At 46.9% G+C, this 14,994-nt stretch overlaps 1 protein-coding gene across 4 annotated transcripts in view; it reads left to right on the top strand.

The window, feature by feature from the left end:
• The window catches only part of E(Pc) (Enhancer of Polycomb), a 58,682-nt gene that overhangs the window by 1,596 nt on the left and 42,092 nt on the right, over nucleotides 1-14,994 (top strand). For 2 of the 4 annotated variants that reach the window (XM_071660592.1, XM_071660591.1), the window contains exon 1: nucleotides 10,930-11,321. The exons of the other annotated variants lie outside the window; for them this stretch is intronic. In XM_071660592.1, coding sequence (XP_071516693.1) covers nucleotides 11,175-11,321 — 147 coding nt within the window. In that variant the 5' untranslated portion in view covers nucleotides 10,930-11,174. Of the gene's footprint in view, nucleotides 1-10,929; nucleotides 11,322-14,994 lie in introns of those variants that run through there. 4 annotated transcript variants of the gene reach the window in all.

The following is a 14,994-nucleotide window of genomic DNA, read 5'->3' as shown; positions in this document are numbered from 1 at the left end:
GGGGTTGTAGTGGCCAGAGGTTGTGGCCATGTAGGCTCAACCCAGGCCCTCCCAGCCTGCCAGCCACACACACACACACACGTGCATCTTCCTGTATTGCAACACTACACCACCACCACACCACACCACACCTCTCTACCACACAACCTCGCACCACACCACTCTACCACACCACTCCACCACACCACACCACTCCACCACACAACCTTGCACCACACCACCACACCACCACCCCACACAACCTCCCACCACACCACACAACCTCCTGCCAAACCACACCACCCCACTCCTCCACATCACCCCACACCCACACTGCCTGACGCGCGTCACGTGTGCTGCAAGACTGGGGTGTGGGGGGGGGGGGGTTTGTGCTGTGTGAGACCCCCCCACACCCCCACCTCAGGCTCTGTGACCAGCGACCAACCCACTGTAATGTTGCCCACCCACCCACCCCTCACCCACCCACCACTATACATGGAGACAGTACAATACAGACAGAAATTATAGAGAAAATAAACCATCTAATACATGTTACACAGAAGGATAAACAAAAGAAAATAATTAAAAATGTCTAATTAAATCTCTCTCTCTCTCTCTCTCTCTCTCTCTCTCTCTCTCTCTCTCTCTCTCTCTCTCTCTCTCTCTCTATATATATATATATATATATATATATATATATATATATATATATATATATATATATATATATGTGTGTGTGTGTGTGTCACCATCTATCTATCTATCTATCTATCTGTCTATCTGTCTCTTTGTTTGTGTATGTATATAGGTCAGTAGATATGTATCTCAACGTATTATAACAACATTCACATTGATGTGTAGGATCAGATCAAGGTTATAATAACCTCCATAACATGACACAAACACTCACAACATTTGAGAGTTGTACCTGATCATTCAACACTTAGATATATACTTACTTGCTCACTTTACACGGTAAGTTGATTTAAGTAAGGAAAGTGTGCGATAAATTGGGCGAGGTTGTACCTATGTCTGGAGGTCAGGCCAGGTCAGGTCAGGTCAGGTCACCTCCTGATGTATGGAAGTGACCTGATGACGTAAGTCGTCTTGCAGTTGTTGTCAAATGGTGTAACAACATGTTGTTGCCAGGTGTTGTAACATGTTGTTGCCAGGTGTTGTAACAACATGTTGTTGCTAGGTGTTGTAACATGTTGTTGCTAGGTGTTGTAACAACATGTTGTTGCCAGGTGTTGTAACATGTCAGGTGTTGTAACATGTTGTTGCCAGGTGTTGTAACAACATGTTGTTGCCAGGTGTTGTAACAACATGTTGCCAGGTGTTGTAACAACATGTTGCCAGGTGTTGTAACAACATGTTGCCAGGTGTTGTAACAACATGTTGTTGCCAGGTGTTGTAACAACATGTTGTTGCCAGGTGTTGTAACAACATGTTGTCAGGTGTTGTAACATGTTGTCAGGTGTTGTAACAACATGTCAGGTGTTGTAACAACATGTTGTCAGGTGTTGTAACAACATGTTGTTGCCAGGTGTCGTAACAACATGTTATTGCCAGGTGTTGTAACATGTTGTCAGGTGTTGTAACAACATGTTGTTGCCAGGTGTTGTAACAACATGTTGTCAGGTGTTGTAACAACATGTTGTTGCCAGGTGTTGTAACAACATGTTGCCAGGTGTTGTAACAACATGTTGTTGCCAGGTGTTGTAACAACATGTTGCCAGGTGTTGTAACAACATGTTGTTGCCAGGTGTTGTAACAACATGTTGTCAGGTGTTGTAACAACATGTTGTTGCCAGGTGTTGTAACAACATGTTGTTGCCAGGTGTTGTAACAACATGTTGTCAGGTGTTGTAACAACATGTTGTCAGGTGTTGTAATAACATGTTGTCAGGTGTTGTAACAACATGTTGTTGCCAGGTGTTGTAACAACATGTTATTGCCAGGTGTTGTAACAACATGTTGTTGCCAGGTGTTGTAACAACATGTGTGTCCCTCCACCCATCACAACCGTACGTGTTAACAACATGTGTGTGCCTGACCTGACCTTTATAATGACGTGGGTCAGGTAGGTGTTGTTATCATGGAGATGACCCAGCTGATGACCTACTTGGTGTGGCCCAGCTGGTGTTCTCTGTTGTGGCCCAGCTGGTGTCCTCTTGTGGCCCAGCTGGTATCCTCTGTTGTGACCCAGCTGGTGTAGTCTATTGTGGCCCAGCTGGTGTCCTCTGTTGTGGCCCAGCTGGTGTCCTCTGTTGTGGCCCAGCTGGTGTCCTATTTTGTGGCCCAGCTGGTGTCTGTTGTGGCCCAGGTGGTGGCCCAGCTGGTGTCCTCAGCAAATATTGAGGAAAGCAAGGGATCTGAGAAGACCATTAAATAATTCTCTCTCAGTTGATGGTGATGGTGAGTAAACTAGACGTATGGTAATTAGGAGGTGGCCATGATGATGATGGTGAGTAAACTAGACGTATGGTAATTAGGAGGTGGCCATGATGGTGAGTAAACTAGACGTATGGTAATTAGGAGGTGGCCATGATGATGATGGTGAGTAAACTAGACGTATGGTAATTAGGAGGTGGCCATGATGGTGAGTAAACTAGACGTATGGTAATTAGGGGGTGGCCATGATGATGAGTAAACTAGACGTATGGTAATTAGGAGGTGGCCATGATGGTGAGTAAACTAGACGTATGGTAATTAGGAGGTGGCCATGATGATGATGATGAGTAAACTAGACGTATGGTAATTAGGAGGTGGCCATGATGATGAGTAAACTAGACGTATGGTAATTAGGAGGTGGCCATGATGGTGAGTAAACTAGACGTATGGTAATTAGGAGGTGGCCATGATGGTGAGTAAACTAGACGTATGGTAATTAGGAGGTGGCCATGATGATGATGGTGAGTAAACTAGACGTATGGTAATTAGGAGGTGGCCATGATGATGAGTAAACTAGACGTATGGTAATTAGGAGGTGGCCATGATGATGATGGTGAGTAAACTAGACGTATGGTAATTAGGAGGTGGCCATGATGATGATGGTGAGTAAACTAGACGTATGGTAATTAGGAGGTGGCCATGATGGTGAGTAAACTAGACGTATGGTAATTAGGAGGTGGCCATGATGGTGAGTAAACTAGACGTATGGTAATTAGGAGGTGGCCATGATGATGATGGTGAGTAAACTAGACGTATGGTAATTAGGAGGTGGCCATGATGGTGAGTAAACTAGACGTATGGTAATTAGGAGGTGGCCATGATGGTGAGTAAACTAGACGTATGGTAATTAGGAGGTGGCCATGATGGTGAGTAAACTAGACGTATGGTAATTAGGAGGTGGCCATGATGATGATGGTGAGTAAACTAGACGTATGGTAATTAGGAGGTGGCCATGATGGTGAGTAAACTAGACGTATGGTAATTAGGAGGTGGCCATGATGGTGAGTAAACTAGACGTATGGTAATTAGGAGGTGGCCATGATGGTGAGTAAACTAGACGTATGGTAATTAGGAGGTGGCCATGATGATGATGGTGAGTAAACTAGACGTATGGTAATTAGGAGGTGGCCATGATGGTGAGTAAACTAGACGTATGGTAATTAGGAGGTGGCCATGATGGTGAGTAAACTAGACGTATGGTAATTAGGAGGTGGCCATGATGGTGAGTAAACTAGACGTATGGTAATTAGGAGGTGGCCATGATGGTGAGTAAACTAGACGTATGGTAATTAGGAGGTGGCCATGATGGTGAGTAAACTAGACGTATGGTAATTAGGAGGTGGCCATGATGGTGAGTAAACTAGACGTATGGTAATTAGGAGGTGGCCATGATGGTGAGTAAACTAGACGTATGGTAATTAGGAGGTGGCCATGATGGTGAGTAAACTAGACGTATGGTAATTAGGAGGTGGCCATGATGGTGAGTAAACTAGACGTATGGTAATTAGGAGGTGGCCATGATGGTGAGTAAACTAGACGTATGGTAATTAGGAGGTGGCCATGATGGTGAGTAAACTAGACGTATGGTAATTAGGAGGTGGCCATGATGGTGAGTAAACTAGACGTATGGTAATTAGGAGGTGGCCATGATGGTGATGACACATCCTGTTGTTGTCCACTGCCCACTACCTCACACATCCGCTCCTAGCACACCTTACCTTAGGACTCTACCTTACCCTAGCACACCTTACCTTAGGACTCTACCTTACCCTAGCACAGCTTACCTTAGTACTTTACTTACCCTAGCACACCTTACCTTAGGACTCTACCTTACCCTAGCACAGCTTACCTTAGGACTCTACCTTACCCTAGCACAGCTTACCTTAGGACTCTACCTTACCCTAGCACACCTTACCTTAGGACTCTACCTTACCCTAGCACAGCTTACCTTAGGACTCTACCTTACCCTAGCACAGCTTACCTTAGGACTCTACCTTACCCTAGCACACCTTACCTTAGGACTCTACCTTACCCTAGCACAGCTTACCTTAGGACTCTACCTTACCCTAGCACAGCTTACCTTAGGACTCTACCTTACCCTAGCACACCTTACCTTAGGACTCTACCTTACCCTAGCACAGCTTACCTTAGGACTCTACCTTACCCTAGCACAGCTTACCTAGGACTCTACCTTACCCTAGCACAGCTTACCTTAGGACTCTGCTAGGTACCTTACCCTAGCACAGCTTACCTTAGGACTCTGCTAGGTACCTTACCCTAGCACAGCTTACCTTAGGACTCTACCTTACCCTAGCATACCTTACCTTAGGACTCTACCTTACCCTAGCACACCTTACCTTAGGACTCTACCTTACCCTAGCACACCTTACCTAGGACTCTACCTTACCCTAGCACAGCTTACCTAGGACTCTACCTTACCCTAGCACAGCTTACCTAGGACTCTACCTTACCCTAGCACAGCTTACCTTAGGACTCTGCTAGGTACCTTACCCTAGCACAGCTTACCTTAGGACTCTACCTTACCCTAGCACAGCTTACCCTAGGACTCTACCTTACCCTAGCACAGCTTACCTAGGACTCTACCTTACCCTAGCACAGCTTACCTAGGACTCTACCTTACCGTAGCCTAGCTTACCCAGGACTCTACCTTACCCTAGCCTAGCTTACCCAGGACTATACCATACCCTAGCCTAGCTTACCCAGAACTCTACCTTACCCTAGCCTAGTTTACCCAGGATTCTACCTTAGCGTAGCCTAGCTTACCCAGGACTCTACCTTACCCTAGCCTAGCTTACCCAGGACTCTACCTTACCCTAGCCTAGCTTACCCAGGACTCTACCTTACCCTAGCCTAGCTTACCCAGGACTATACCTTAGCCTAGCCTAGCTTACCCAGGACTCTACCTTACCCCAGCTTAGCTTACCTGGGACTCTACCTTAACCTCGTCTAGCTTACCCAGGACTCTACCTTACCCTAACCTAGCTTACACTAGTACTCTACCTCAACCTAGCCTAGCTTAACCTAGAGAGTCCTGTACTTTACCTAGCCTAGCTTACTCTAGAGAGTACCTTATCCTAGGTTAATACAATATTAACCTAGCATTACCCGTTACATCGCCATTGCTATAAAAGTTGTGGTATTTTGCATTACGAGGTCGGGTATATGGTTGGGTAATTTCAGTCTATGAATAGGTCTGTGGGACCTGGAAGTGGATAGGGAGCTGTGGTGGTTTCGGTGCGTGGATGGGGAGCTGTGGTTTCGGTGCTTGGATAGGGAGCTGTGGTTTCGGTGCGTGGATGTGGAGCTGTGGTTTCGGTGCGTTACACATGGCAGCTAGAGAGACTTGAGTGTGAACGGAGGAAGCCTTTTTCGTTCTTTTGTGTGGCTGGACACCCACACCCCGCCCCTCCAGCAGGCTGGACACCCACACCCCGCCCCTCCAGCAGGCTGGACACAAACGCCCCGCCCCTCCAGCAGGCTGGACACAAACGCCCCGCCCCTCCAGCAGGCTGGACACCCATACCCCGCCCCTCCAGCAGGCTGGACACCCACACCCCGCCCCTCCAGCAGGCTGGACACCTACACCCCGCCCCTCCAGCAGGCTGGACACCCACACCCCGCCCCTCCAGCAGGCTGGACACCCACACCCCGCCCCTCCAGCAGGCTGGACACAAACGCCCCGGCCCTCCAGCAGGCTGGACACAAACGCCCCGCCCCTCCAGCAGGCTGGACACAAACGCCCAGCCCCTCCAGCAGGCTGGACACCCACACCCCGCCCCTCCAGCAGGCTGGACACCCACACCCCGCCCCTCCAGCAGGCTGGACACCTACACCCCGCCCCTCCAGCAGGCTGGACACCCACGCCCCGCCCCTCCAACAGGCTGGACACCCACACCCCGCCCCTCCAGCAGGCTGGACACCCACACCCCGCCCCTCCAGCAGGCTGGACACCTACACCCCGCCCCTCCAGCAGGCTGGACACCCACGCCCCGCCCCTCCAACAGGCTGGACACCCACACCCCGCCCCTCCAGCAGGCTGGACACCTACACCCCGCCCCTCCAGCAGGCTGGACACCCACGCCCCGCCCCTCCAACAGGCTGGACACCCACACCCCGCCCCTCCAGCAGGCTGGACACCCACACCCCGTCCCCTCCAGCAGGCTGGACACCTACACCCCGCCCCTCCAGCAGGCTGGACACCCACACCCCGCCCCTCCAGCAGGCTGGACACCTACACCCCGCCCCTCCAGCAGGCTGGACACAAACGCCCCGCCCCTCCAGCAGGCTGGACACAAACGCCCCGCCCCTCCAGCAGGCTGGACACAAACGCCCCGCCCCCCAGAAGGTTGGACACCCACGCCCCGCCCCTCCAGCAGGCTGGACACCCACGCCCCGCCCCTCCAGCAGGCTGGACACAAACGCCCCGCCCCTCCAGCAGGCTGGACACAAACGCCCCGCCCCTCCAGCAGGCTGGACACCCAAACCCCCGCCCCTCCAGCAGGCTGGACACCCACACCCCGCCCCTCCAGCAGGCTGGACACAAACGCCCCGCCCCTCCAGCAGGCTGGACACCTACACCCCGCCCCTCCAGCAGGCTGGACACAAACGCCCCGCCCCTCCAGCAGGCTGGACACCCACACCCCGCCCCTCCAGCAGGCTGGACACCCACGCCCCGCCCCTCCAGCAGGCTGGACACAAACGCCCCGCCCCTCCAGCAGGCTGGACACCCACACCCCGCCCCTCCAGCAGGCTGGACAGCCACACCCCGCCCCTCCAGCAGGCTGGACACAAACGCTCCGCCCCTCCAGCAGGCTGGACACAAACGCCCCGCCCCTCCAGCAGGCTGGACACAAACGCCCCGCCCCTCCAGCAGGCTGGACACCCACACCCCGCCCCTCCAGCAGGCTGGACACCCACACCCCGCCCCTCCAGCAGGCTGGACACAAACGCCCCGCCCCTCCAGCAGGCTGGACACAAACGCCCCGCCCCTCCAGCAGGCTGGACACAAACGCCCCGCCCCTCCAGCAGGCTGGACACAAACGCCCCGCCCCTCCAGCAGGCTGGACACAAACGCCCCGCCCCTCCAGCAGGCTGGACACCCACGCCCCGCCCCTCCAGCAGGCTGGACACAAACGCCCCGCCCCCAGAAGGTTGGGGGGGGGGGGGCTGCCGACCTGCCACAAATTCTGGGGTTCTCTCGCGCCAGCATTAACTATGCCTAACACAGCGGGGCTGCTGGTCCACCTGACCTGGGAGGGCTGCTGGTCCACCTGACCTGGGAGGGCTGCTGGTCCACCTGACCTGGGAGAGGGGCTGCTGGTCCACCTGACCTGGGAGAGAGGGGCTGCTGGTCCACCTGACCTGGGAAAGGGCCTGCTGGTCCACCTGACCTGGGAGAGGGGCTGTTGGTCCACCTGACTTGGGAGGGCTGCTGGTCCACCTGACCTGGGAGAGGGGCTGTTGGTCCACCTGACTTGGGAGGGCTGCTGGTCCACCTGACCTGGGAGAGAGGGGCTGCTGGTCCACCTGACCTGGGAGAGGGGCTGCTGGTCCACCTGACGACTCAACATTCCTCCACATCCTTCCATTCTGATCCTTTGATGGACCTGTAATTCCACATATATAACATCCACTCTGTTTTGGACACCCCCAACATTATATATATATAAATACCTAAGTCTGTCTCTTATGAAACTGTGTCTTGTTCAGGTTTCGAAATGTGTTTTCCTGCTCAACAGTTGTTAGGTTTATACGAAGGATTTGATTGGTCCTTGTATGGAGTACTGTTCATGACACCTGGGGTGGCCCTAGCTTTACATCCTTGCTTGACAGAGACGAGTCGAAAGCGGTTCGACTTTATAAACCCTCCCAGGCTAACCTTAAAAACTTTAACCCGTTTACCCAACCCCGAGATACAGTGGTTCACTTTCCCTCTTCTACAGGTATTACTTCTAGTTTTTGCTCCCGAGTGCTGGCTGCTTGTGTACCCCCCACACACCACTAGCTGGACCAAGCAACACTCAGCAAACTGGTTATGCTGTGCCACATGAATATTGTGGCAGCTGGTAAGTCAAAGATGGCTCTATATACCGCATTATGACACGTGATGGGAATACTGCCAGCGCTGCTCTACATACTACACCCCCCCTACATAAGGAGAGGCAGTGTTACCAATGTGAGGCCGGATGCAAGAGTTCTTTTAGGAATTCTTTGTAGGGTAAACCTGTTTTATGGATAAACCTGTTTTAGTATACTTCTTATGTTTGTATGGGTATATCTCTGTATTTACAAGTAAACTGTGCTGTTTATTGAAGGGGGACACAGGTTTACATGAGTATACTTTTGATGGTATGGGTAAACTTGTGTTTGTAAGGATAGATATGTTTTATAGGTAAACATTTGTTCGCAGGGGTAGATTTCTTAGGATGAATAAACCTTTGTTTATCGAGGTAGATCTTTCTGTATGGGAAAACCTATGAATAAACCTCTGTTTATGGAGGTAAACGTCTGTGTGTGTGTGTGATGGTAGATGTGTGTGTCTGGGTAAATTTGTTTATTTTAGTGGCAGTGTTTCATGGGTAAACCTGTCTTTCTATGGGTAGATGTCTTTAATTGGGTAAAGCTGTTGAAAGTAATAGCATTATGTTATGAGTAAACCTGTGTTTATTTGGGTAAACCTCTTCTTGGACTGATAATGGGAATTTACCATGTAAACTTAACCTAGATCACACTTGTTTACATCCGTGTATTTATAAGTTTCAAGTATTTACAACCGTTGAGAACCACCGTATGTATCATCATTTGATATATGACTAGGCGTTATCTCGTAGATAAATTACCAATGAGATATTATTGCATAGGAAGATGTAAATGTGCCAAGAGTACGTAAATAAAACAATGTCAAGTTGTCTCCCGTAAGCAAGACGGACCTAGTAGTCAATGTCCTAACTGTACAGTTCTCAGTTATCTGAAAAGTTTAACTTGGTATGTACACTGAGCCTCACACGAAGTGGAATCTTTAGTTTATCTCGAAATAGTTTACCTTTGAATTATTTTAGGCATATGAGAACAAGGCCCAGTAGACAAGTAATTTAATTTTTTGCGGTATTTGCAGATGACAAATTTATCATCGTACCCCGGCAGTTTAAATCTGCCAGATGTAAGATGCATCTGAACATTATTTTTCTAATATTATAACTACAATGTTGTAATTCAAAGTGATGTTGCTCTTAAAAAATCTATAATTTTAGTATAGATCCATATAGAAAATATAGAAGCTTTAGTATTCGGTAGTGTAGAAAACGATGCAAATATTTTTTCTTTATTTCTTTTGTAATGTGATGATTGTCCTTAATATTACTTATGATAGAAATAACTGATATGATACATGATTTGTGCCCGAAATAACCAGCTGGTTTGATTATGATATAAATGTTTTACTGATAACAAAACAAAAACAATGTAGGCCTTCGATGCTTACATTTGGGTGTAAAACACTTCAATCGATAATTACATCCGTATTCAGTCATTTTTATTGCCAATCTTGAATGACTGTACTAGTGATCAGTATTGCATCGGTTTCGTTATTTTTCCTTATTTGCTTTACACATAATAATAGTGCAGTTCAAGGCGGCCTTTAACGAAGAATCTCCAAACATGATTTTAAGCGATCATCTTATGGCACAAGTAGCAGGGAGTTTGCCAGCTTCTTTCCACCTACAAAAGTCCACGCATACGTTCTAATGTTAGGTATAGATTTTCATGAATATTTAACCTACTCCTATTTCATACTTTTAGGTACTGTTTCCTTATTTATTATCAGAGTCTTTTTAGGAAAATGAGTGATCGGAAAGCCAGAAAAACTAGAGGGAAAAAGGAAATTTACAATGTTATTTATGCCAGGGAATACCTTGACCCATGGACACTCGCACATGAGAGTTTCCAAATGTTTCCAGATTTTTCAATTGTATCGGTAGTAGCGTAAATGTGTTCAAGTACCAATGTTTATGCTTTAGGTAAATATGGTCGGTCTACTTAATTACTTTATACACCAGGAGCATCAGAGTTACTTGTCAAATTATTAATAGCGACTACTGACAGCATTTAATAGCAATAATCATAGTATTTAAGTTATGAATGGGAGTTTTTTCCCAATGGGCGTACATCTGAGTGTGGTAAAGTCGACACCGAATTTACCTTAGATCGTGGTCATGTTAACCAGTTACATATCATACCTCTAAACCCTCTGGGATGATAAGAACAGGGAATAAATTATACAAACATGACCGTATCTCCCGCGCGGCACCATATACCCCATCTATTTATGTCTCATTACCCTCATGGAGGATGTAGAGACGTTGTAGATGATTAAGAATGATGCAGAGCGGATGATTAGGGCTGTGTGGGATGATAGGTACGGTCAAGAGTGTTGATCCATTAGTTGGCGTAGTGGCCGCTGGGTGGCTCTGGTGGGCCAGTGGCGCGCAGAGCGTGGTGTGAAGAACCGCCATGATTGTGCTGCGGTTTCCTAGCGCTTGAATCTGTGTTTTTTCTCCCACTAATTCTTTGTGTGTTTTGGAAAGAGGAAAGCAGCACCATGGGCACATCGTAGGTGGTGTCCACCTTATTTTGCGGTGGGCTGTGGCCCGCTCAGCCCCCCGTGAAGTGAATTGTGGCGTGTTTTGTGGTGGTGCGGGCTCGATAATATTTGGGCTGCCAAAATGAGCAAGTTTCGTGCGAGGCAGCTCGATGCCTCGAAACCCATACCTGTGTTTATGCAAGAGGATATCCCAGACTTTGCCGAATTTAATGCGATCAACAGGACAGTGCCGCAGATGCCCACGGGCATGGAAAAGGAGGAAGAAACGGTGAGTAGCCGAGGTGAGGGTGGCGCGCGGGGATGGCCTGCGCCGCCGCCATGTTGGATCTGGCGGCGCCAAATTCAAACCCTGGAAATTCTTGGGCTATTTTCCCCCCTGACGTTGGGCCTGGGTTGGAAGGGCGTGACAACCCCAGGGTCGTCTGAGGTGTGGGATAATAGGCGTAGATCAAGTGTGGGGAGGGAGGTGATGGTCCGTGTGGGTGTTGTAATGGAGGTGGTTTGTGTGTGGGGGGTTGACAGGTGGATGGCCAGCTGGTGGCCTCCTAGGCCTATACACTAGGCCTAGTGGCCCTATACTCTGCAGTGGCTTGCAATACACACGTTCACCTGCACACGACGGGGAAGTGTTGCCCTCCTAGATCACCAACACATTGTTTATTTATCATTTGAAGTCAACATTGGACCTTGATGGTTTACATTTCCCCAACGTAAACAATGCTGTTTACTCATCTCATGAGAGCCATTGCCACGTGACCCAGTGTCATTAGAGTTAGTTAATGTCTAATAGTCAGCATAACTTCGTAATAAAACACGATTTATTAAGGAATACACAAAAGACATTCCACAAAATTGATGACCTTTAGTACACACTGCCACATGACCCCGTGTCATTATTGTTTATGTCTGATAGTCAACATAACCGTAGGAAAACACGATTTATTAAGGAATACACAAAAGAAACATTCCACAAGATTAATGACCTTTAATAAACACTACTACGATGTTGTGATGGCTGTGGGTCACATGACTGACTGGATGGATGACGTGTGAGTGTTTCCCTAACAAGCAGTAACTAATGTAGTTATTGCTCGTGATGGGTTATAACACGAGAGGCATGGGAACCCTTGGCAATACAAGTCATTAAGGAAAAATGACCTCTATGGTACCTGGCGTGAGACAGTTGCCAAACGCATAAAAAAACCCACTATGTTAGTCAGTGCCATTTATTTGTCTCAAATAACTCAACTCAAAAGCATAATAACGTTATACAGATGACAGTTGAGGAATGGGATGTTGATAATACATTGGAACTGAATGAACCACTCATAAATGGGGAAAAAAGAAAGATTCTTTCTTTAAAAAAAAAAAAAAAGATTATGGGTCCTTTCCCAAGTGGGTCGGAATTGACCATTGCACAGTACAGGTACAATAGATGATAGCTTATTGTGGGAAGCTCTTGACAGCTGTCTTGTGTGCACTGAGGAATGTGTGGAGAGAGCGGTCAGTGTCCATAAGGGCAAAGATACGTATGTTAGATGGTATTGTAGTTCTGTCGATGCTGTGTGGATGTGAGGCATGGGCCTTAGACAGAAATGTAAAGAATAGGATGAATGTGTTTGAAGTTAAATGTTTGAGGACAGTATGTGGTGCGGGGAGATAGTACTTTTCAATTTTCCCCCTTCACTAATGTTCCTTTGTTTTCCTGTTTTACATTCGTTAACCTTCCAAAACATCATCTTATTCTCCCTGAAGTTTATTAATGCTCACTTCCCCAAATCTCATTTACCTTTTTCAATCCCTGCTTCTTTCTCTAATACTTCTCCCATTCGTATGCACTCCTTTTTTTGTAAGTATAGCCTATTTACCTCTCTTTTCTCTCTCACTGGCAAGTATACTTCGTCATCCCACCACTCACTTAGCCAGCTCCCACATTACGCATGCCACACACATAACTGACACATGTCAGCTCTTCCCTGAATACCTCTCAATCCTCACCCGCTCCCTTAGCATTGTTTACTCTCATCTCTTGCCATTCTATGTTCAGTTTCTTGGAATTTCTTCACAGAAGTCTCTTTTCCAAGCTCACTAACTTTCATGATTCTTTTCTTACCCATACTCTGTACTCTCTTTAGAAAACCTCCTTAAATCTTCACCCTTGTTTCCACGCATTAATGATCAGACATACCACCAGCTGTCCCTCAGCAAATTTGCATCCAAAAGTCTTCTGCGAACCTGTCAATTAGTACGTAGTCCAGTAATGCCCTCTGACCATCTTTCCAACTCACATATGCATACTTATATTTGTTCTTCATTTTAAACAAGGTATTCTTAATCACCAGTCCTTTTTCAGCACACAGCTCCACAAGCTGTTCTCATTTTCCATTTATGTAACTAAATGCCCATAACTGCCACATTACTCGGCTTACATTTCAAATCTCCCTTCACTAATACCTAATGTCTTGCATCAAAACTGCTAACACGCTCACTTAGCTGCTTCCAAAATACTTGCCTCTAATGATCTTTCTTCACATGTCCAGGGGCATAAACACTAATAATCACCCATCTTTCACAGGCCACTTTAATTTTTACCTATATCAGTCTGGAGCTCAGTTCCTTAACACACTATTCACACACTCCCACAACTGCATCAGCAAAAGTGCCACCCCTTCCTTAGGTCTTTCCCTCATACCACCCCCTGGCTTTGTTCCTAAGACATTCCCAAGCCATTCATGCACCCTGCCCATGAGTTTTGTTTCATTCAGAGCCAGAACATCCGGGTTCCTCTCATCAAACATGTTACCAATCTCTCGTTTCTTCCCATATTGGCTTCATCCAGGCACTCCAACCTGAACCTTTGAGGAGGTTGAGCATTTCCCGCTTGGCTTCTTCTGTTCCTTCTTTTAGAAACAGAAATACAAAAATAAGCAGGGTGTTAGGCCCCATTCCTGCTTCATTTAGTCTCCTGAGATATGCAGGAATATAGAGATAGAATTCTTTCTATCTTACCCCAGGGATAGAGAGAGAGTATTCTTATCTAGGAGTAGCTAGAATGAAATTTAGCAAGAATAGCAGGGCTAGCTCAAAGCATTCACTGCACGTCTTGCTTAGTGTAAAAGGCTGTTCTCATCTGCTCCCTGCATTGCATAATTATCAATTCTTGGTTCATATGGGACAGATTTCAATCATGTGTCGTTTTCTTTTAAATGTTTTTGTTGTTCTTCCGTGGATATTCTTAATTTCTCCTGGAAGTGCACTGAATCATCAGTCTAATTTCCTGGTTGGCTTTCATATATTTTTGTTTGATTTTACAGTATGTTTTTATGGCATTGAACATTTAACACCTCTCTATCTTCCCTATCAAGAACCTGTCAGGTTTAACCCATTTGATTTTACACCTTCAAATTGTGTGTGTACATAGATTATTGTATATATTTTTTACTTCTTTCTGGGCTATGTAGGTAGAGTTCTTTCAGCCCTTCCTGTTTGTCGATATGTTCCATCCGCTCAATTTTGCATGTGAAGTACTTCTGAATTTTATGAAACATGTTTATTTCTGATTGTTTCATCGCTGACAATACAGCACAGCAGTATTCAATATTGCTTCTTATACAAATATTATTAAACATTTTTATTAGTAGGCTTCTATCTTTTGGAGGGAAAATGCTCCAAATTATACCACTTATCATGTATGTTGATGGTGTCACCTTCTCAGTATTCTCTTAAATCTAGTTTCTTGTATATGATGACACCTGTATCTTTAATAGCTTAAGAAACTGCTGAGTAGAATTACATTTTAAGTTGAAATCCTTTACTTTTTCTTTTTACCAGACAACCCGGTCATGGGCTGGCCAATTAGGCCTCCTGTTTCACTTTCTCACGTAAACAATTTCTGTCACTTTCCTTGTCTGGCCTCTTTATATGGATTAATGACTGTCCTT

The sequence above is a fragment of the Panulirus ornatus genome, chromosome 72 (assembly GCF_036320965.1).
Source record: "Panulirus ornatus isolate Po-2019 chromosome 72, ASM3632096v1, whole genome shotgun sequence".
Lineage (NCBI taxonomy): Eukaryota > Metazoa > Arthropoda > Malacostraca > Decapoda > Palinuridae > Panulirus > Panulirus ornatus.
This window is presented reverse-complemented; position numbering and strand designations above follow the sequence as displayed.